Here is a 22,844-nt window from a genome sequence, read left to right on the forward strand (position 1 = left end):
ACGACGTTTTGCCTCATATTATCTCTGTTTTTGTTTCCGAGTGGGAATTCAGGAATGTTGCTATCTTGCGCAAAATCAATGTCTGTGTCCTAGATCAGATTTCGTTCTCCAGGATGAACCACGCCGAGACTGCGATCTGAAATAATGACTTCAAGAACAAGTCTTTTGTTCTCGTTTCCTTCTGTCCTTCAACGAACCGCGCGACCACTAACCACAAAAATATCCTACTTGAGAGTCGCCTCAGTACGTGGTAGATGGTACAGCAGCGACCGGGGCTCATCACAACCGAAGGAACGATCAATCACCGCTCAAGATGCCGAAAATTCGCCTGACCTTTCTCACCTGAATCCACCGCCTGACGATTATTCTCGGTTTATATTTCAGGACAAATGTCGCTCCACAATATATGCTGGGTCGGGTGGCAATGGATGTGTCTCGTTCCTGCGTGAGAAGTACATCGAGGAAGGGCCGCCAAACGGGGGCGACGGTGGAAGCGGCGGAAGCATCTATATCCAAGCTGTCGAGGGCATTACTAGCCTGCACAAACTTGCTCGTCGAGGAGTAATCAAAGCTGGAAGGGGCAAGAATGGACAAGGGAAGAGCAAAGGAGGCAGGCGAGGAGAGGATGTTTTACTACAAGTTCCCGTTGGGACAGTCGTGCGAGAGGTAGAGCGGTACGACCCAGTGGCGGAGGAACTGAAGCGTCGAAAGGCGCCTGCAGTGGATGTCGACGAGCTCGATGAGATCGGGCTTCCCTCAGTCCGTCAAGATCGCTGGGTGCTCTACCCGGGCTCCAATCCTTCCGATTTCCTGACCACGGCCTTTCCAAGGAATCCTCCTCGAAGGCAAAATATAGCCGCTATGGAACCCAAAGCGCCGATATACCTCGACCTTTCAAAACCCATGGATAAGCCGATCTTGCTGGCCGCCGGAGGCGTCGGCGGTCTGGGCAATCCCCACTGGGTATCTCGTTCGATCACTCGGCCAAAGTTCGCGTCTAGGGGAGAAGGGGGTATGCGCCTGGAGCTTGAATTTGAATTAAAGCTGCTGGCCGATGTTGGATTAGTCGGGAAGCCGAATGCCGGTAAAAGCACGCTTCTTCGTTCATTGACCAACAGCCGCACGCGCGTTGGAAATTGGGAGTTCACCACGCTCTCGCCCAGTATCGGGACTGTCGTTATCGATGACCACAAGGGAAGGCCGCTTGTTGAGGCCAAGGGAAAGGCAATGCGGACCAACTTCACCATAGCAGACATTCCAGGTCTGATAGAAGGCGCACATCTCGACCGTGGCCTTGGATTAGGCTTCCTGCGACACATTGAGCGGGCGGGTATTCTGGCCTTCGTGGTAGATTTGAGTGCAGGAGACCCTGTGCAAGGCCTTCAAAATTTGTGGCACGAGCTTGGGGAATATGAACGGATACGTAACACCGACCCTGTCTTCGAAAGCGAAGATGAATGGCAACCGACTGGAGGTCTGCCTGAACTCACTTCACAACATCCCGTGTACGACTTAGCTTCTCCATGGAATCCTACGACGAATACCCCTGACAACATGAAAGGACAGCTCCCTTCTCTTGAACTTCCACCTATTCACACAAAACCTTGGTTTGTCGTGGCTACGAAAGCCGACTTGCCAGAAACTCAGGACAGATTCAAGGTCCTGCGAGACTACCTCGCTGCCGTTCAAAATGGTGCGGTCGACCACCCAGGAGGATACCCAGATGGTTGGAAAGAGAAGGTCTGCGCCGTTCCAGTAAGCGCCATCAGAGGCGAGGGAGTCAGTCGAATTCCAAGGCTTGTGTTGGAGCTGCTAGACTAAGCCTATGTTGCATCAGTGATGGCATCTGGGAGGAGTTGAGGAAAAGATGATTTTGTATTATATGTAGAAAATGGTTCATAGGATAGAATTCCTTCTGAGATATGCGTATATATAGATGTATGATGATTCACTAGAATGTGTTCTTCTACTTGAATTCACACTCCAGTCCCACTCATATTAATGAAAATCAATGCTTTTGCTTTATTGAGGGACTGTTACACATTATTACCTCCATTAAAAAGAGGAAAACAGATGTAAACACTATTGTAGCATGGAGAATTAATTCACTTCCACCGTACTCGCTTTGCAATGACGTCGCTTTCACTAACTAATCTTTGGAGTGAAGAGAGAAAACACAGCTTAAAAAGCACAATTGCAGTAAGAATACCCTCAGTCTACTTCTAACATCTCATTGATCTCTATTTCTCTTAGAACTGATACGCTCTGTCTTCATGACTCTCTAATCCTCCTTCTGCAGAGATGACGCATCTCACCTCCGTGATCGCCAACACGCTGGCCGCCCTCCGCAATCCAGATTCCCAAGATCCTATCCTCGAATGCTGTGACAACGATCTTGCTGCACTACGCGAGCTTCTTTTGAAGGATACAGGCCGTGCCCTCGAGCTTGCCGATGCGAAACTACGCGTTTTCCCATTCAAAGATGTGAAGACATGCTGGCGAAGACTCTACACGGACGCGAGCATTGCGAAGGTGTGCCTGGCTATCTGCAACAACTGTGGCTTCTCGTGCGACGGAACATCGGTAGACAACGATTCCAACAATTCCAGACTCGCAGACGGCACTGAAAATGCGTCGAAGCTCGACCCAACCCCAAGCGAAAAGGAGCAAGCCGAGTACAAACTTGACCCCGACGCGCCATGGCTCTTGTCGTCAATCCACACCCTCGACAATGCACTGATCATGACGGGCGCGCCCCTGCGCGAGAACCTGGTCGAATCGCTCTTCTCCGCTCTTCACCTCGCTACAAAAGCTTACGGTGAAGAGAGGGCGGATCCGCGATCCATCCAAGACCACCGCAGTAATTCAGATCTCGACGGCCAGGCCTTTAAACGCAGGAAGCTCTCCCCGCCGCTCTTCCCCCCCGATGCTCTGCCTGCGACGACGCTGAAACATCCTATCCCCCGGGTCTCCGCGCCTTCCTTCGATGCCATCGAACACCATATCCAGCACGTCAGAACACCCCTGGTCATCACCGACGCGGTGGACCACTGGCCTGCGCTGTCGACCCGGCCCTGGGCGTCACGCGACTACTGGTTCGATCGCACCCTCGGCGGCCGCAGGCTCGTCCCCGTGGAGGTGGGCAGATCCTACACGGACGAAGGATGGGGCCAGCGAATCATGGAGTTTCGAGAATTCGTCGACAAGTTTCTCTGGAGGGGAGAAGGCAAGATGTCAGAGGCTGGGAAGGAAGGCGAGGACGACCGCAACGATACAGGCGAAACGGGGTACATGGCGCAGCATGACCTGCTCTCCCAGATCCCGGCTCTGCGAAAGGACATCTGCATCCCCGATTACTGCTTCATCGAGCCTCCGGGTCCGGAGCCAGGAACGCCAGTCTACCTCAAGAAGCAGCGAGAGCGAGAAGAGAAACTGAAATCCAGCAATGCGTCTTCAGGCGGCAGCGAAACGCATACAAAGTCGCACGAGCAGCAACAGCATGATCACGCAGCGTCCGACGACGAGACCTCCGTCCTGGGAGTCGCCAGCGACCCGATCATAAACACCTGGATTGGCCCCTCATGGACCATATCTCCTCTCCACCACGATCCATACCACAACATCTTGGTCCAGGTCGTCGGCGCAAAGTACATTCGGCTCTACTCGCCTCATACGCCGGCCTCGCAGATCTATCCGAAGGGCATGGAGGCCGTCAATTCATCGTCCGGGTCCAATGCCTCGGCGGGCCTGACTGATACCGCCCAGCTGCAAGGGAAAGGCTCGGAAGCTAGGGTCGAGAAGCAGACTCAGCTCATCGACATGTCCAACACTTCTCAGGTCGACCTGGCAGCCATTGAGCTCTCCCCGGCCGAGTCCGAACAGTGGGATGCGATGTGGCCTGGGTTCTTGGAGGCCGAGTACGTCGAGACTGTGCTGAAGGAAGGGGAGTGCTTGTATATTCCAGTGGGATGGTGGCATTATGTCCGTGGCGTCAAGGCTGGAATTAGCGTCAGTTTCTGGTGGGAATAGACGCTTCAGCGAGCCATTTCCATTTCCCTTTGATGATTGATGATGAGATACCATACCGATGAAACGATCGTTATTGTTATTTGTCTAAAAGGTTAAGCTTAGACTTGGAGATTCCCAGAGTTTATCTGGTGGTTACGGTATACTACGTAGACAGTTTACAGGTCATCTTGGGCCAAACCAAATGAGAGTACCATTATCGACTCTACACTCAGGTCTTGACTTTGCGCACAAGTAATAGTGGCTTGCCAGCCTCGATCGGTTCTCCTGGGGGTGCCAAAACTTTCTCCACAGTGGCACCCGCTGCAGAAGGCTCGACTCGCACAGCGATTTCGAGTTTCATCGCTTCTAGTATGACCACAACCTGGTTCTCCTCAAGCTTGTCCCCTTGTTTGACCTCGACTTTCCACACATTGGTATTCAAGGGGGCTTCGATTGCAATGATCTCGGGGTCTGTATCAAGGGACGTACATGTTAGCATCGACTTGTTCGATGGTCCTTGGAAAGGCCTACCTTGAAGTAAACTCTCGATTGTGTCCTGAGATACTCCCCTCTCGGCCTTTTCCTTCGCCCAGCGTTCGAGCAGCTCTGCTTCAATTTTATCCATTTCAGCCTGCGCCTGACGCTGGCGTGCTCGGATGGCTGCTACTTCGTCGCGCGTTTCCTGCAAGAGCCGATTGTGCTCCGCCATGTCGAAAACAACCTCCTCCCATTGATATTCGTATTGGCCGCTATTAAACAGCGCCAGCTGCTTTTCGTATTCCTCTTCGGAGACTCGGTAGAAGGTTATCTGATCAAATTCTTCGAAGAGCCACGGTCTGTCGGCGCTGTAGCCTTTCTTCGAGCCCAAGATGTCGACGCCCGGTATGGTCATTCCGGTCAGTTGATATCCACCAGGTGAATCAACATTGTACAACCTGTTGATTGCGGTTAACGTTTGTCTTTGAGAGTCTCTAAATTCTTGAATAGTACTCACGCCATGCAGCTTCCACCCCATGATACTGAGCCGGCTGGAGTATATACTCTACTTGGATTCATTTTAGGGCAGTTCATTCGTTGACGAGGATCCACAGGGAGGGCGAGCGGAAGTGCAGTGAAGAATCCGACAGAGACAACCATCAAGCTGGCTGTCAGGAAAATGTTTTCGAATTCTTCCTTTGTGAAAGCGTTGTTTCTGGCTACAAATTCCATGTTATCTGGAAGATAGGAAGCGTACGGACGCTGTGTTTCCATGTAACGCTGAATGGCATCCTTTTGTCTTTGACTCTCGAACGTGAGAGGAAGCCTGAACAGCCGACTCGGCATCTTTGCTTGACTAAGATCTCCAAGTTTTGTCTCGAGGTCGCAGAGGTAGCTGATTAGTCTTAGCTGAGAGAGTTTCATGCCGTCGTAGTAGAGCATCAGCGCTGCGAAAAGTGAGTCAGTAATGAAGTCTTGTGTCCGGACAAATTCTTACAATTTCCGCATCCAACCGTCGAAACGAGCCCATTCGAGAACGTGATCTCTTTTCCTTCATTGAGTGCCTTCTTTAGTGCAGTGACTCTGCAGCGATGGTTCAAGTCAAATGACCCGGGCCATAATCAATGAGGAGATAGTCGTCCCCTGCCTAAGGAAGTAGTTGATCAGCTGGGACCCGTATGACCCAACGACGAGTGCACCATACCTGTCTGTAAGACACAAGGGGCTGGTTCCCTTGCTCTTCAACCCGATGCACCACGCCTTTGCCGCGAGTCTCGGCTGTCTGCTCGGGAGGCATGCCTCTCAGAGCTTTCACGCTGTTGAATCCGTGCCCTTGCTTGCAGCAATGTACCAGTTCGTCCACGAACCTCTCCATATCCCTCCGTGCATCCAGGGCATCGGCCAAAGACACTGCTCGGTATTTCAGGGTGTCCCCCGCTTTCACCTGTCCCAACTTCCATAGATCTGCCTTTACGATCGTATGGCTGCTAACAAATCCCCCAAAGTCCGGGGCATCTTGTGGAAAGATAACGGGATCGTCGCCTGTCCAGTTGAGCGAGCCGATTGCGTATCCGTATTCTATCACGTTAGAGGGATGTGCGCCGCCCTCTCCCCCATCGGAGCGAGCCCACCGTGGTTTGGGACCGATGAGACGGATGCCTCCTCTTGCCGCATTGTGTGAAATCTTCCACTGGGTCTCAAACAGCATATCGATACTCTCGGGAGTAAGATAGCCCTCATCGTAGGGTCCTGGCATGGCTAGTAGCTCCCAGTGACTTGGGTAATCGGGGATGAGGTGTTCTGGTATACGGAGATCACTATTGACTTCCGGAATCACGCTTGTGATTGCGAGAAGGTCTCCCGATGAAAGCTGCCGACCTTGATAGCCTCCAACTCCTACACCTGGAGATGTCGACTTTGACCCGAACCATTTGGGCACATTGAGGAATCCACCAAAGACAGCGAGGTAAGCCCTGCAGCCGTTTCCTGTAGTTTTACCGATAGTCAGACGTTGACCAGCGGCTACCTTGACTCTTGACCACATTGGAATAGTATCTCCATCGAGTTTAGCTTCAATCGGCGCTCCACAAAGGGAGATAATTGCTGGCCCGAGGAAGCGTAGATCTGGACCGCTCAGGGTAATCTCCAGAGCCTCGAGGCCGACGGGGTTATCGACAAGTGCATTCGCGATGCGGAAAGCTAGCGGGTCCATTGGCCCAGAATGACAAAACCCCCTTCCTATGGTCGGTCGACCGGGCCAGTCTTCGATGAGGGTATAGGCGCCGCCCGAAATGACGTCGATTGCTGACGGGGTGTACTGAAAATCATCCAGAAATCTTGTCAATGTGTTGCCTGCGACAAAGGTCTCCTCTTCTAGAATCTTAACCAGGAAATCCAGATTGGTTGGAGGCCCGCAAATGCGTGATTCCCCTAGAATTTCCCTCATTCCCATGATGGTCTGCTGTCTATCTGGCGAGTGGTACATGACCTTCGCGAGTAGGGGGTCTATATGCTTCTGTCAGCCCGGGCAAAATGCTCAAAAAGAGAACGGTGCTCGTGGGATATACCGTAATTGGCGGATACTTTGATGCCTGGATAGACCCATGTATCAATCCTTGAACCTGGTATTTCCTTCCATTCGACGGTTTGCAAGGTTCCAGGACAAGGCGCGAAATCTTTGGTCGGATTCTCAGCATACACTCTTGCTTCAATAGCAGCGCCAGAAGGGGCTTCCGCGGGTAAGCTTTCAAGGAAAGATGCTTCAACTCCCTTCCTCCCAGAAAGCTGGGCATCCGCTTGATCCAGCATGAGTTCAACCAAGTCAATGCCATAGCAGAGTTCAGTTATCCCGTGCTCAACCTGTAGGCGAGTGTTCATCTCAAGAAAGAAGAATGCGCCGGTTTCATCATCGACAAGATATTCAATCGTCCCTGCCGAACCATAGTTGATCGACTCCGCCAGACGGATGGCAGCCTCACCCAAGCTCTTTCGCAACCCCAGTTTTCTGGAGACGAAAGGGCTCGGACATTCTTCAATCACCTTCTGATGCCTTCTTTGTATCGAACATTCCCTTTCGCCAATAAAGATCGCCTTACCATCTCCGTTACCAAACACCTGAACTTCTATGTGGTGGCTCGATGGATAATAACGCTCTATGAACACGCCCGCGTTCTTGAATAATGCTTTTCCTCGCGACTTGACAGTTGCGAAGGACTTGCGTACCTCGGCCTCGGAATTGCATGTAAGCAAGCCCATTCCACCACCACCAGCGGTGGCTTTCAGCATGACCTGCACCATCCATTAGTCCCGCCAAATATTCTCTCCTGTTTCACGACGCATACTGGATACCCCAATTTCTGAGCCACTTCCACAGCGTCATCTTCATTCTCGATCAGGCCAGGTGATCCGGGCACGATGGGAACTCCGGCCTTCGTCGCAAGTTCTCGTGCGGTATGTTTGAGGCCAAAAGCTTCAATGCTTTCAGGGGAGGGTCCTACAAATACTAGACCAGCGGCAGCCACAGCCCTCGCGAAATCCGCATTCTCAGATAAGAATCCATAACCTGGGATAATAGCATCCGCATTGTTCTGCTTTGCAATCTGAATAATTTGATCACTGGAGACCCCTGGGTTAGAATAATCTTGAAAGGAGGAAAGCAGACTCACCTGTCAATGTATGCTTTTGAGGCCGAACCAGAGAGGAGAACGGCGACATCCGCTAGATGAACATGGATAGAGGCAGCGTCTGGCTCGGTATAGATGGCAATTGTACGAAGATTCAGCTTCCTGGATCACAACGTCAGAGATAATCAGCAGCTTCAGCTTGCGTAACCATACTTTGCGGTCTTGATAATTCTGACGGCGATTTCGCCTCTGTTGGCAACAAGAAGAGTCCTTAAACACTCCATCGCGATGCAGAGCAGCAGCTAGCGGTGTGCCTTGGAGCAACATAACTTGGGCCCCCTCCGCTTAAGAGGATCATTATCTGCACTGAAGGATGAACTCCTCGGCGCTTTACTCCAATGAAAGAAACTAACTCCTGGGCTCAATGCCAGATAACAAGGTATGATTGTCGTGGGGTATGGCCGTGATCGTCGTTTGTTGGATATTTGGAGAAAATGCGGAGAATCTGACTTCATGACTGATAAGCTCCGAACCCCTCAGTGCAAAGTTCCATTTGGCCGTGCGAGTTGAAAGAGACTGAATTTTAGGGCATGTCTGTATTGCTTGCCACCTGGTCCTTGCTTGACCGCTCCCCCAAGCGTTTTCTGGAAGTCATCCGTTGTTGAGGGACATCACAGCTTTCCTAACTTCGTTCGGATTGCGATATTGCAATGGCACCAATACAGCAAAAGGCACTTATCAATTGTGACATGGGGGAAGCTGTAATTATATACGCTCCCTGAGCTTAACACGCTCGTTATGGTAGCATTACTGATGTACTCCTAGTATGGCAACTGGACCTGCGGGCCTGACCTCGAGCTCCTCCCCATGATCGATATCGCCAATATTGCCTGCGGATTCCATGGGGGCGACCCGCTCATTATGATGGAAACGGTGCAAAATTGCAAAGCTCACAATGTTCGAATCGGCGCTCACCCCGGTCTTCCAGACCTGCAAGGGTTCGGTCGTCGGGAGATGAAGCTCTCTCCAGAAGAGCTCACGGCAATCACAATCTACCAGGTTGGGGCGCTCCAAGGCTTCCTCGACCGTGAAGGGGTTCCCCTGCACCATGTAAAGCCTCATGGGGTATTGTACGGTATGATGTGCCGGGACTATGAGGTTGCCAAGGCGGTTATGCTGGGAGTTCCAAAAGGTGTACCGGTGTTTGGACTGGCAGGCACTCAGATGGAGAAAGCTGCTAACGATCTGGGGATCGTGTTCTGGGCTGAGCTATATGGCGATGTGAAATACGACTCGAACGGCATGCTTGTGATTGATCGGAAGAAGAAGCCCTGGAACCTCGCAGATGTTGAGAAACACGTCAGACAGCAGGTCGAAGAGCAGTCAGTCACGGCAGTTGATGGGACTATTGTGCAACTGCCACTGAAAACGTACCCTGTCTCAATCTGCTGCCACTCTGACTCTCCTGGATGTGTTGACATCATCAGGACGACGAGAAAGGTAGCGGATGGATTCAATGCCAAACACGGGAGATGAAGGATGTTTTAGCATGTTTCTCCATATTGGAATTGATGAGTACGAAGCAAGCAGCGAAGTCAGGAGGAGGTGATAGACTGGTGTACCTTAAGCACATCCCACCCCGAGACGGACAGGATGGGCCGAAGAGCCCGTGTTCAGATCATCAACGTATCTGCTTTTTCTAAAGCTGTGAATTATTCTCTGATCCCCAATACCTGCCATTGAATAGTATGCCCCGTGTTCAGTTGATGTTTGTCCTAAGCAAAGACATCAAGTGAGAATTAGGTGGGTAGCGCCTGTGTTTGCTACCCTGGGGTTTTTAATAATAAGGGGCATGGCACCATATCGTAACCTCCTGCTATGAACTCTATATACTAAGACAACATCGGCAACTTAGGGACACACAACCTATTCTAATCAATTAGAATCAATCATGTGACCCTCAAATTGTACTACTCAATATACAGGGTTTATTTCGCAGCCTTATGGTTAAGCGCAGTGGTCAAAACTTTATTTGCGGCGGCTATGGTCTGCTGTAGGTAAGGTAGGTTCTCAGCTGTAAGGCCACAGGCCCACAGCGTACCACCGCAATTCCGATTGGCTGAGATCAATAGCGGGCCCCGGATTTGCATCTACTCTTATCAAGAAACACCCTCTTTGGGTTTAGCCTCTAAGCCTCTTCCTTCAGACCTCCCAAGGCTCTAAAGCTTCTACCTTCTCCTCACCAGTATCTACTATTACCTAGGTATAGTGCCCCTATTACAGGGCTGCCTACTGCCCTTAAAATATATATTATTCTAAGCTACTCTATTCTAGCTATTCCTATGTCTATTTCATTACTATTATAAAATAGATGTAAATTTACACCTTAAAAGACTAATCTTTTCTGAGAGGTAAGACCGTAAGATTCTTAGTAAGATGGTGAGGGCCATATGTCCGAACCCTGCGCTGGCAGTGAGCGAAGCGAGCGCTAGCCAGCAAAGCAAGTACATCGAATACTCCAGGTACTGGCCCATAAGTGACAGGGATTAGAAGATGGCTTCCAGTGGGTAGATCTGTCGAACGACTGCCAGGACCTGCTGGAACCATATTGCTCACCAGACATATACGCTGCGTCCCCAACGTCAACGAAATTCCCGGGCTCATGATGCAGTTCGACACTCCATCTCAAATTCTTAGCAGTACTGATAGACTGATTGTGTTCAACTCATGTCAAACAAGTCTTCACAATGAACGATTGCAGAGGGGATTCTAGAGTCCCAATAGCATAAAGACAAGAACACAACAAATAGATTAGGTCATGAAGACCGTGGTGCGATATACAATAACCACGAAGACCACTTTATTATTCGCTCCGCTTCGGTCCCATCGAGCTCTACGAGTCCATTGACCTGTATCTATTGAGACATGCGCGTTAGGGTCAGTCTTATGGCTCCTGCAATTTCAGTAGACTACTTTATGATAAGGAACATAGCATGATAGTAGTCTCACAGGGCGTATGGAGTATAAATATCTAGACAATTACCAATTGCTGAAAGCATGCACGTGAAGATTCGTGGCGGGTCAGCTCCTTTGTAGCTTAATATAGCTAGCCGTCCGTTGTTGGAAGCAATCCAGTTCAATGAGGATGATGGGAAGCCCGCTACCTTCTTTTAACAGTCGCAATCATTAGGGCAGATATAAAGGAAATCCAGGTTCGTCTTTGGGCAGTGACGGAATGCCCAATCTTCCATTAAAAGACACAAAAGCCAACCACGGACAGCAGACAGGTCAGGACAGCAGCAGAATCATGCAGGATGGAGAGGACTGTTAGGGGGAAAGATAACAGGGGAGAGAAGACTGCTGAGAACAAAAGACTTAAGGAGGGAGACGCTGTGGAAGTGGAGCTGCAGCACATGTACAGTCTAAATGATCTGCTCCCACCAGTGCTGAATTGCCCCAAAACACAGGATGAGGTAAAGAGGCTTGCACAGGTAGAGCGCATACACCACACTACAGCCTGCAGAGGAGGCCATTTTTTGGTATTACTTTAGGAATAGGTTAAATTACACAGGGCACTTACTGAGGTTAAATAATAACATTATCTTAGGAAGGTAACTAAACAATGCTTAGTAGGTGCAGAATGGTAGTGTAAATTATGTGTAATACTTTAAAGCAGCAGCTTCCTACTAAGATAGGGTAGGTGGAAACGCAGCTGTAAATGGCCGTCGAAGTAGTCATTTTCAGTGTTAATTTCATAGGTCTTCACATTCTATACGTAAGCTAGTTTCATGTCCCTACCTTACGGACTGGACAGGTAGGTAGGATGGTCTCGTGGATATGAAAAGTACGCAAGTGCAATCCAAATGCCGACTGCTTGGGTCTCAGACGTGTTGATGACACGAGTCAGAATAACTGTAGTTCTAAACCTGATTGATGGATTGTCAGACCAAAGTTCACAAAAAGCAACAACATACGTCAGGACCAGCAGGGATCAGCCTCATTGATCAAGTCGACACCGCCAAGCATCTGGACTCGTAGTCGCACGCGTTGATACGAGAGTTTATCATATCGATGATGATAATCCACTGTTTCCCCTCCGATATCGTTGATGGGCTGATTCGTTCCTACCCAATCAGGAAGGACAGGGCGCGTCCCCGCAACCAAAACCTAGACTAAATCAGGCATAGCGCTGTCATCGAAGGGCGCGCACTAACTAACCATACATGCAGATGACTCAGGCAGTCTTCCGGACTTCGCGCGTCCCTCTCCGAACGGGCAATCCCCTTCTTCCCTGGGATTGGGAGCCGTCATGTCAGTGCCAGTGACACCGCTATCTCTCCACTACTGTCCATCTGTGGTTGCTCAACCCTAGAAACTGTAGAAACAGGTGGCCCTTTACCATGCAATTCCGCGGGGGTCAAACTCATCAGTCGTGCCTACTAGGCCGAACGTGATCATCAGTCCCAGACAACCCACCGGCGACTGAGCAAATCAAAATTAATGATCACAGAGTAGGCTATCTGAATCCCTGCTAGTCAACTGCCTCCAAAGGCGACGTAGACGATTGTTCCACCTTCCAAGCCTCCAGTCCAATCGATTTTCTGCAAGGTGGTCAGAACAAAGAGTGCTTGACTTGGTCCGTCGGTACTTCGGCATGCTTCTGATACCCCAGACGAAGATAATATCGGACCTTGCCTACTGCACTATTCGTCCCTCTTCCCTCCGTCAGCTCCTCCATTCCACTCTGAACTTGCAATCATAGACCTGCTCTGATTCTACTTCGTTTCTATCCTCCATTTTGAGTCAACTCGAACAACACTGTTGATCTCGGTTATTCGAAGTCGATTAACCAGCACTGACTCAATACGGCATCGGTGTCGGAGTAAAGTATCCCTGAAAATGGAATACTTCGATTTCGACGGAGCCTCGTTTGGCTCCCATGTCCCAGACGACGAGGTGGCTTCTGACAGGTTTGAGCTCGATGAGAACGAGGCAATTGAAAACTACGAATGCCTTCTACATGAGCAGCCGTTGGACTTTCCCAATGACCTGCCGGAGCAGGATGATCTCAACCAGCAGACTGAACCGCCGTCAGTCAATGTGCAATCTAACTATGGTCTCCCAATTAATCGAGCCAAAGAGCCCTGCGACTTTTGCAGACATATGAATCTGGACTGCTTCGTTTCAGACAGAGGAGCCTTACAGAATGGCTGCACGTGCTGCATAATATTGTTCCGAGAGTGCAGCTTCACGCACGCTAAGATGCCTGGCAAGTACATGGAAACTCTACAGGCCATCTCAGAGAATGCAGATATTCCAACAGTTGGTCCAAAGGGGAGGAAGACGCTGAAATCACTTACGGGAATGACCATGTCGGAAGATATGGACGGCCGGGGGAGGAAAAGCAGTTCTCGTCTTTCCCGCGACGCCGTACGGATCCTCAAGACCTGGCTTCTGGAGCATCTTGACCATCCTTACCCGTCCGAGCAAGAAAAAGACGATTTGAAAAAGCGCACTGGCTTGAAGAGAACCCAGATTAGCAACTGGCTTGCCAACGCGAGGCGGCGTGGAAAGGCCCGGCCTTCCCCGCCCAGCAATTCTTCGGTTCCTGGTGCCATAGACATTCCCGGGCAGCAGCAACAGCAGCAACCAAACATCGCGCTCATGACGCCCCTTGAGCGATGGAAGTACTCTCCACCCGAAAACGAACCTGCTTCCACGTCCGATATTCTTCGAGCCCTGGTGAACACCCCTTTGGATTCAACACGACGGCCAGGTCACGTGCGTTCCCTTTCTCGGAAAGGATCCAGCAATGACTCAAGCCATGCGAACTCCAATATATTCAAGGCCCCATCCATCAGCAGCTTGGGTGAGAGTCGGTCAGTCAGTCGTTCATCTGTCTCTGACCTGTCCTTTGCCTCTGCCTTTTCCCATCGGTCCTCCTTGGAGTCCTTTGGTTCAATGGAAAGGAAGGAACGTCGTCGTCGTCGCAAGCCATCAGCAGCCTTGAACCCTTTCAATCAACAGAAGGCTCGCAGCTCTCGCATATTCCAATGCACGTTCTGTACTGAAACCTTTGCTACCAAGTATGACTGGCAGCGGCACGAAAAGTCATTGCACCTTGCCCTCGACAAATGGACCTGCTCACCTCAGGGGGGCGTTGTATACGTCAACGGGGCCAATCGCTGTGTGTTTTGCATGGCGAGTGACCCAGACACTGACCATCTGGAGTCTCACTGCTATAGTACCTGTCAAGAGAAGACCCTGGCGGAGCGAACATTTTACCGCAAGGACCATCTCAACCAGCATCTTCGACTGATGCACAATGTCAAGTCCAATTCATATATGGACCAATGGCAAAGCACAACCACAGAACTAAAATCACGTTGCGGATTCTGTGGCATAGTCCTCACGACCTGGAAGGATCGTGTGGAACACCTGGCTGCGCACTTCAAGAATGGTGCTGATATGACCCAATGGAAAGGGGACTGGGGCTTCGAACCATTCGTTCAAGGCTTAGTGGAAAATGCTATGCCCCCTTACCTTATTGGCGAAGATCGGAAAACATTAAACCCTTACACAACCTCCAAGTTTCTCGGACAGTCATGTTGTCCGCAAACTACTGCGTCTTCTGGACTCATTGAACCTAACGACGTGAACTGTTTTCATCGTCTTCAGCGCGAGCTCACTGCATTCATCCGCAAGCAAGTTGCAGAAGGCTCCATCCCGACGGATCAAATGATACAGGACCAGGCTCGGATTGTGATTTATGGCAATACTGATCCTTGGAACCAAACCAGCGCCGACAACCCAGTCTGGCTCAGTATCCTCAAGCGTGACACGGGTCTTGAAGTGGTGCCTGATTCGGAGCATATTCAGTTAGATAACTTGAATATGCAGCCCCCACTCGCGGCTCATGGCGGCCTAAGGCAGCCGCCAGTCGAAGGCAATCTTCTGGCAAGGTCGTTATGCAACAAAATGCCTTTGAAACCCGAGAATTTCAGTCCTGCACTGCAAAGTCCTACGTTCCCTGGGACTGGTCGATCATCAGCTGCTCCGAGTATGCCTGGAAGCTCGGCTGCTAGTTTTGCTGGTAGCTTCGGAATTGCGCAGTCTGGGGTCAATTCCGGCCTTTCGACCGACTGGGGAAGCAACTTCTCGGCCGGTGTTTCTTCCTTCTCCACGCCTGCCAGTGGGTCAGTCGACCAGTTCGTTCAGATGGGATTCGAGCCGGAATTTCTGCAACAACTCAATGATCGGTATGGTGAAATGCATATTGACGGAATGGATGCAATGATGTTCGGAGTAGAACAAGAACATACGCGCAATAGCGCGTTGGTATCCGAGGGCGAGGTATACAAACTGGCAGGCTCTACTGATGCTGCTGCACCGCTCTCCAACGTCGGGTCGGCACCTATCGATATTCCCAGTCCGAAACAAATTGGAGTTGTCACCCACCAAGATCAAGCGTCGATGAAAGATCCGTTCTATCCTAGCGTTAGTGGGATTTGAATCCACATGAGGGACATTAGCGTCTGATGAGTGAGTGTCACGCAATCTGGACATGACTTGGTCGAGAGGGGTCATGGGAAAAGTTTCCTTTTTCTTGTCTCTTCTTGTCTTCCCCGTGTATGCATTGAATGAGAAAATTGTACATCGTTATAAACTGCAGCGTTAGTCCTTATATACCATTTAGAATTTTCTTTTAATTAATATGCTTCGACGTGATCATGTCAAGGGCGTAGAAGTAGGCAGAGAGTGCCCCAAGGTCAATGTGTGATTGGGCCGCCTACTTATCGGAACTGGCAACAGTCATTGATAGGGCGCGCAAGTGACAAGAGCACTCGACCTTCCGACCACAGGTGTTTAACTCAGTAGCTGCCTTAGTCATGTTGGATAAGTGGCTGTACTTTTCCCACTGCTTCTATTGACGATCTATTATTATTCAGATAAGTGCTGGTTTTCTCTTCCTGTTTATATCGGGAAGCGCATTAGTCTCTTTTGTTTTGTTTGCCACGACAGGGGTGATGATTGACATGTGAAAGCGAGCTGCTGCGCCAACGGTTTTACCTGCATATTCGGACATTTTCCATATTGCTTGACATCTGCAGCTAAAATTTCTCACTCTTTCACATGTGGTGCCTCAATATGTTGAATCGCCCAGGTCTCACCGTCTTCTGAAAGACTTGCGAGACCTGTGTTTTTGATGTCCTGTACTCTATCGCACAGAGTCTGATAGCCGTGTCAATCAGCTCAACCGCAAGAAAAATTTAAATGGATCCAACAGCATCAAGAACTGCTACCATGGCCTATTCGACTGGTCTTCCTGTTTTACTTCCTGCTCTCCCTGCTGCGATTAGAAGGCGGATGCCCCGCCTCTATTCCTCTCTTCACCGGGCCATGGGATCGACCGATCGCGATCGTTCTGACACAGCGACCGATGGGCTGGTAATGCCGATGCGACAAGCGGATGGTCTTCGCATAGTGGCACCATTCTCAACACCGGACTTGGGCTATTGTAGACCGCCATCGTCGGCGGCGAGCGACTTGGGGGCCGAAGAGCCTCCGCGCCCTGCGACTGCGGGGAGTAGTGTTTGTCCGGAGTCGTGCGATTCCACGTCCTCGGCTTCGTCTTCGTCGGGGAAGACATTGGAGGCCTTGGATCTCGACGAGGGGAGAGATGGCGATGCGATGGATAGGGGGTCGATACTAGCGAAGTACGAGGTTGAGTCCGGGTTGCGGTGGAATCGGGTGGTTCCTGGTATGCATCTTACCTCTTCTCGATTCTATGAGCGATCGTACGTGATGGAAAAGTATGCTAATATTGGCAACAGCGTTGAATCTTCTCCGCAACGCGGGGTACGAAGCTCAGCAACCCACCTGCGACGGCCGCTTCGTCCGCTCCCTGTACATCAATGCGCTGGGGTACCTGCTCGACGCTCTGCCGGCTGATCTGACTGACGAGGAATTATTGACCATTCACCACAATCTTCCCGCCAGGGTCAAGACCACGCTTGCGACGTCCGCGGCTGCGCAGCCTGGAGCCGGAGCCGGTGATACCATGGTCAATCAGGGCGCTGGGACACGGTATCCAACGGAGCGCTCGTATCTGCATCGTTTACTGGCATCTAGTATCGTGCAGCTTTTTCTCATCGTGCAGTTCTTGCTGCCGTATGTGAAGATCTTGCTGCATCAGGTGTATCGGTATGAGAGGTCGCATCGGATCACCGAGCGTCTTGTGACCGCGACATTAGATGCTGCTGATAGTCTGGGCAAGGGGAGTGTCAATCTGGGGTCGACGGTGCTTCGACTGAATGAGGGAAAGGTCGGGACAGCGTTTACGAATTTAGCAGCCTGGTGGGTGGAGGGAATTGCTGGTGGCATCTATGAGGGAGTTGGAGAAGGAATGATGATTTTGGGGCTGATTCGGCCCAATTCTGAGTGGGAGAGGATGCCTATTCAGATGCAGGGGCGATGATTACGATGTGCAACCATAGATTATGATCTATTAGAACGATACATAGACTCATATAGAATCTGAGACGAATTGATGACTTCAAACCATTCTCTACACTCCTCTGTTGATCCTCGATATGACCGCGGAGATAACGGACTTAGGATCTTGGTTGTGTGTGCCAATGTCCACCATGGCGTCTCTCATCAACTACAGGAGGAATCATAAGCCCAAACTCGTTTTGAACAATTGACCGACCCATCAGCACAATGTCCTCATCCAGACTACCAAATATCCCTGCTCTCCGTAGACAACAACTCCTGCTTGAATTGTGAGTATGACTGCCTCTCCTTGAACGGTACCGGCAATGTTATGTTTGCTAAGCGTCCGTCCTGCAGTGCCAGCTTGAAACATGCAGCTCCCCCGGGAATCTACATTTCCATCACGCCAGGCGATCCCACCCTGTGGTCAGGCGTGATATTTGTGCGGTCGGGTATATTTGCCCCGGCCTCATTGTCTGCATAGACTCGAATTGACTCAATCACAGGCCCCTATGCCTCTGCTGTCCTCCGATTCCAGATCCGATTTCCCGACTCCTATCCCGAGCTTCCGCCCCTCGTCACCTTTTCGACTGATGTTTTCCATCCTTTAATTGTACCCCTCACTACATATACATTCAGCACGGGCGCGTCGACTGAAGACCCTGTTAGTGCGACGGACGAGGAGCGACTACCCCCCGGTGGATTCAGTCTCCGACATGGCTTTCCTCACTGGTTTGGGCGGGCAAGGAAGGCAGGACAACTGTCAACAGGTTCATCCAGGCCAGTGAGTGCGAATGGACGGAAAGCTGGTGAAGGGGAGACAACAACGGCGGATGGCCCTTCTTCTCCTTCCTCACGTCAGCCCAAAGGTGCAGAGGAAGGCGAGGATCTCACCAAGGACAAAGGAACCGCTTCGGATGCAAGAAAAACAGTACCAGTAGCAGTGCTGCTGAACTATATCCGATCAACGTTTGACGATGAGAACGTCCTTGACTCTTTGCCTCTCGAAGCTGCGGGAAACCCAAGCGCGTGGCACGCATGGAAGGCACACAGAAGAGAGAATAGCGAATCGGCGACGAGCAACTCAAAACGAGGGAGTCCGCAGGCTCGGCTTCCTGGTGATTGGCATTGGGACGGTATTTGGGCGAAGCGTGTTCAGTATGAGATTGAGACGAGTCATTCGGATCAAATATTGTTCGGAAATGCTGCTCGAGGGGCCACCGATGAGATGGTATGTATGCTCGATTGTCTTCCATGGTTACGTACTGACGCCTACCTGTTAGATACGCTTTTCTCGTCTGGACGATGCCACGTTGGCTTCGATCAAGGAGATGATTATTCCTCCAGTCGGGGAAGCACATGAATAGTTTCTTTCCCGGATATAATTTCACTAATGCTGGCTGGTCGTCGGCTGCCGTTATCCTTGAAAAGCGACGAATACATTACCCTGACGTCGCTGCCTGGGAGATGTTCTTCCCAGACTTAGAGCACATCCCAACTCGCACTTGCCGTTAATATTCGCCCCCAGGGACAGTCTTCAATACCTGTCTCACTCTTGATCTTCCCAAATGCAGGGAACATCCTCTAATTGTCAGCATACCAGTCCCAATTGCATCTTAGAGACGTTTTGGATAACACTAGTCATGTCTAACGACTGGTTCTATCGATACCAAACTACTATTCTCGCTGTCGTCCTAGTTTTCGTCCCTATCATTGTGATCTGCAGCATCTTCATGACTGCTCTTGCATGCTCCGAATACTGGTCTACACGACGAGGCTGCAGTTTCTCCTACTTTACTTGCATCTGTGGTCTCCGGTCAAGAAGTCAGCGCCAGAGGAATCATTCTAATATTGATGACGCCAACTCCTCTGAGAGGACTCAATCTTCGCGGCCCTCGGCTGAAAACAAGAATCCGGTCTTGAGAACTGAGCAAGCCTAGAGATGCCGTTAGCTGTTCGCGTACGCTCCTATCGCAGGAACTTCCACGTTTATGCGCTGACTGTGCTTAAGACTGCGCGGGACATTGCTCATGATAATGCCGTGGTCGGGTCTTCAGACACAGAAGCCGGCGCCATCCTCCTCGAAGCATTCATCTTACTCCGCGGCGAGCCTGGAGATTCTGTCACATGAACCAAGGTGGAAATGGAGGCAGCATGCTATGCAGGACTTGCCAGCCCAACGTATATAAACGCTGTTATCTGGATGGGAGGGTGCTGCCTCTGATCACAGGAGTTCCTCATGTTGATGTATCTTTACCGTTTGTTGAACCAAAAGTCGCTGCAAATCCCGTTGTGCTTTCGCCAGCCGAAGTGGATGCATCACGATAGCAGTTGCTTCTCATGAGACTAGACTACAATGCTGTCTATAACCTGGATTGAAGGTTGAGCACTTATGTGTTGTTCAGATGACTGCTTCAATGTCCTGTTGCTTTTGACGTTGCAGGGCGTTGTTCTCTTTGTTGCTGCTGTACATAGTTTGAGTGACTGTTCCTACCAGCATACCACACATATCCAAAAATAAAATAGTTACAGCTTTAGTACTTGCCAATGTATAAGGTAGCTGATGGTCAAAATATAAGTGATCAATCGGGCTACCGAATGAGTCAAGCGCCTTCTCCAATTGGGGTATATTATCGTTCATGTACCCCACACCAACAAGGTCAACTTTTGCTTCAGACAACATTTATTATCACACGCTCCTCGCACCTCTTCACTTCCACAAAAGAACAAACAAGGCAATGGCCGACTCCAAAGACAACCTTCTGTCGCAGGTCGACGACACCATCCCCGAACCCCCACCAGCCTATGATGCCAGCGCCGCGCCCACCCCTCGCCTTCCACGCCCACCACCTCTCTCCCTCCCCGTCCTCAACACCCTCCGCTCAAAACGCGTAATCCTCGCCTCGGCCTCCCCCCGGCGCCGCCAGATCCTCTCCCTCCTGGGCCTCCCCTTCGAAGTCATCCCCAGCAATGCCGCCGAGGACTTCCCCAAGACAATGGAACCCTTCGAGTACGTCCTCGCGACGGCAACCAAGAAAGCACATGCGGTGTACACCGCCGAAATCAACAACGAGGAGAAGGGCGAGCCGGCGCTGATCCTGGCCGCTGATACCGTCGTGGTGGATAACCTCTCCGGCTCGATCCTGGAGAAGCCGCGCTCGGAGGCGCAGCACATCGCCATGCTGAAGATGCTGCGCGATAATCGGGTGCATAAGGTGTACACGGCGATGGTGGCGATGGCGCCGCTGGAGAGCGCGCGGCAGCCGGGGTATGCGCTTGAGACGCACATCGAGGAGACGGATGTGGTGTTTGATCGGGAGGTGACGGATGATTTTATTGTGGCGTATGTGCGGACGAGGGAGGGGGCGGATAAGGCGGGCGGGTATGGGTTGCAGGGCTTGGGGTCGATTCTCGTGGAGAGTATCCAGGGGAGCTGGGATAATGTTGTTGGGTTGCCTTTGAAGGCGGCGTTGAGGTTGATTGAGAAGGTGGTGGCTAAGGCGGATGATGAGGATGGGGATGAGATGTTGGAGGATGAGGAGGAGGAGTAAGGAATAGACAGGTTGAGTTGATGATATCCTTTGGTATGATACTACGCTGGTCGTTCGCTATAGATTCCATCGATGTGAAAAGGGCAATGGTATAGAGAAAGTCTTCGGTTTACATTTTATAGCTCGGCCAGCAGCAGGCTAGGCTTGACGAGACAAAATAGAAAATTTGGCACATGTACATAGGCAGACGCCTGGGGAAGAATCATCGAAATCAAACGCAAAACTCAAACAACACCCTCAAAGATCGGTCTATGCCTTCCACACCCGCTTGATGGCCTCTGTGACACCAACGTCGTTTGTCTCGAATTCATACAGACCGACGGCGGTGGTAACAGTGAAAGCACGCAGTAGCCAGTTCATGAACGTCTTGGTCTTGGGGACGCGGCGCTTGGGGAAGTAGTCGATGATAGAAGCACTGTGACGTGTTAGTCCCGACTGTCTGTAAACGGTCGAACCGCTAGAACATACTGGAAACCAATGTGGGAATGGACGACCAGCAGAGCGCAGAGGACGGAGTCCATGACGGGGTTCAGGGAGCCGGCAGCGAAGGGGGCGATGGTCAGAGGGATCAGTCCGAGAGAAACGAGTCTAGATCCGTATCAGCGTCGATTGCCTAGATTATTCCCCTCCATCTGGGTCTTCATAGACCAAGTTACGCATCTGTACGCACCTCTCGAACGTCCAGTGGTAGCTACCCTCCGAAGGGTGAGGCTTGGGAATAGGAGCAGGGTCGTTCACTGCGAGAGTCTTGTGTCAGTCCATCGTTCTTCTGTTTCGAGTATGAACGCTGGATGTATCGAATGCTGCGGACTGCGAATTTGGCTGGATAACGGCGTGTATTTCGGTCCCGCATCTCAAACAGTATTGATGCTGTTAACGAAGGGGTTTTTTGACATACTTGTTCCCTGAATGACCTCTATACACAACATGTTAGCTCTACTTCATCCCATACACCCCTCCCGATCCACGCAACATTCCCGCAATCACCGCTTATCACCATCATAACCCTCATAAACAGATCAAGGAGTAACTCACGAGGCTGAGGAGGCAGAATCTGCTTCTTCGCAGAAGCATGGAAGGCCACAACCTGCGACACGTTCTTGTTCACCAAGGGCGACCGAAAGGCAGACAGGCAAGAGTGCCTAGAAAGGAGGGACTGGCGCGCAATCGAAGCCATCGTGACGATATGCTGAGAACCCAATCCAAACAATATCCTAAAGCGAGCTGCACTGCAGACCTGAGGGTGTTTAGGAGTCCTGAACCTAAGGTAGTAATTCGACATGCACGCTTGAGATCGTGAGGTTGAATTGGAACCTCGGGAATCCAATTCGGGATGCGGTCATCACATTGTGCGCACTCTGATTCGCTAGTGGCTCTCCGCCCAGCCGAAAATGGCCGATGTTCCGGCAGATGGATTTGTATGTTGTCTTTTGAATGCTTCAGCTGTCGACTGCTCAGCATTGTACTTTTGACTTAAATATGTCGATATTTGTGTACAGATACTGAGTCTACAGAGCTGTTTCCGGGCTACATGATTTCACTGACAATCGCAGCGGAAGTCGCGGACGTCAATTACCGGGGACCAAATCTGAAGAATGTTTTTGCGCCAGGCATATGTAATTCATTTTCGCTCATATCTCGTCATAATGTGTCTATGAGATGATTATACTATTAACATGCAGTATTTTCC

At 50.8% G+C, this 22,844-nt stretch overlaps 9 protein-coding genes across 9 annotated transcripts; 7 read left to right on the top strand and 2 right to left on the bottom strand.

Moving 5' to 3' along the window:
- Positions 1-144: 144 nt before the first annotated feature.
- Aspvir_008924 (GTP-binding protein Obg) lies at positions 145-1,821 on the top strand (the record flags this gene model as incomplete). The annotated part of the gene is made up of 1 exon (XM_043272078.1): positions 145-1,821. One exon carries the CDS (start codon positions 145-147, stop codon positions 1,819-1,821), a length of 1,677 nt encoding a protein of 558 aa, XP_043128013.1.
- Positions 1,822-2,301: 480 nt separating this feature from the next.
- Aspvir_008925 (putative JmjC domain protein) lies at positions 2,302-4,029 on the top strand (the record flags this gene model as incomplete). The annotated part of the gene is made up of 1 exon (XM_043272079.1): positions 2,302-4,029. The coding sequence occupies one exon, from the start codon at positions 2,302-2,304 to the stop codon at positions 4,027-4,029; it is 1,728 nt and encodes a 575-aa protein (XP_043128014.1).
- A 208-nt stretch (positions 4,030-4,237) lies between these two features.
- Positions 4,238-8,392, bottom strand: Aspvir_008926 (bifunctional urea carboxylase/allophanate hydrolase; the record flags this gene model as incomplete). The annotated part of the gene is made up of 10 exons (XM_043272080.1): positions 4,238-4,479; positions 4,540-4,943; positions 5,003-5,432; positions 5,483-5,536; positions 5,596-5,632; positions 5,690-6,990; positions 7,053-7,773; positions 7,827-8,100; positions 8,151-8,270; positions 8,322-8,392. The coding sequence occupies 10 exons, from the start codon at positions 8,390-8,392 to the stop codon at positions 4,238-4,240; spliced, it is 3,654 nt and encodes a 1,217-aa protein (XP_043128015.1).
- Positions 8,393-8,818: 426 nt separating this feature from the next.
- Aspvir_008927 (LamB/YcsF family protein) lies at positions 8,819-9,644 on the top strand (the record flags this gene model as incomplete). Its single annotated transcript, XM_043272081.1, has 2 exons — positions 8,819-8,869; positions 8,934-9,644. 2 exons carry the CDS (start codon positions 8,819-8,821, stop codon positions 9,642-9,644), a joined length of 762 nt encoding a protein of 253 aa, XP_043128016.1.
- Positions 9,645-13,007: 3,363 nt separating this feature from the next.
- On the top strand, positions 13,008-15,620 carry Aspvir_008928 (putative homeobox and C2H2 transcription factor; the record flags this gene model as incomplete). Its single annotated transcript, XM_043272082.1, has 1 exon — positions 13,008-15,620. One exon carries the CDS (start codon positions 13,008-13,010, stop codon positions 15,618-15,620), a length of 2,613 nt encoding a protein of 870 aa, XP_043128017.1.
- A 762-nt stretch (positions 15,621-16,382) lies between these two features.
- Positions 16,383-17,586, top strand: Aspvir_008929 (uncharacterized protein; the record flags this gene model as incomplete). Its single annotated transcript, XM_043272083.1, has 2 exons — positions 16,383-16,869; positions 16,943-17,586. The coding sequence occupies 2 exons, from the start codon at positions 16,383-16,385 to the stop codon at positions 17,584-17,586; spliced, it is 1,131 nt and encodes a 376-aa protein (XP_043128018.1).
- A 245-nt stretch (positions 17,587-17,831) lies between these two features.
- On the top strand, positions 17,832-18,970 carry Aspvir_008930 (putative ubiquitin-conjugating enzyme; the record flags this gene model as incomplete). Its single annotated transcript, XM_043272084.1, has 4 exons — positions 17,832-17,893; positions 17,961-18,055; positions 18,110-18,834; positions 18,887-18,970. The coding sequence occupies 4 exons, from the start codon at positions 17,832-17,834 to the stop codon at positions 18,968-18,970; spliced, it is 966 nt and encodes a 321-aa protein (XP_043128019.1).
- A 1,371-nt stretch (positions 18,971-20,341) lies between these two features.
- Positions 20,342-21,154, top strand: Aspvir_008931 (nucleotide diphosphatase; the record flags this gene model as incomplete). Its single annotated transcript, XM_043272085.1, has 1 exon — positions 20,342-21,154. One exon carries the CDS (start codon positions 20,342-20,344, stop codon positions 21,152-21,154), a length of 813 nt encoding a protein of 270 aa, XP_043128020.1.
- A 249-nt stretch (positions 21,155-21,403) lies between these two features.
- On the bottom strand, positions 21,404-22,331 carry Aspvir_008932 (CybS family protein; the record flags this gene model as incomplete). Its single annotated transcript, XM_043272086.1, has 4 exons — positions 21,404-21,569; positions 21,623-21,742; positions 21,825-21,891; positions 22,190-22,331. The coding sequence occupies 4 exons, from the start codon at positions 22,329-22,331 to the stop codon at positions 21,404-21,406; spliced, it is 495 nt and encodes a 164-aa protein (XP_043128021.1).
- Between the last annotated feature and the right edge of the window lie 513 nt (positions 22,332-22,844).

The sequence above is a fragment of the Aspergillus viridinutans genome (genome assembly GCF_018404265.1).
Source record: "Aspergillus viridinutans IFM 47045 DNA, scaffold_7, whole genome shotgun sequence".
Lineage (NCBI taxonomy): Eukaryota > Fungi > Ascomycota > Eurotiomycetes > Eurotiales > Aspergillaceae > Aspergillus > Aspergillus viridinutans.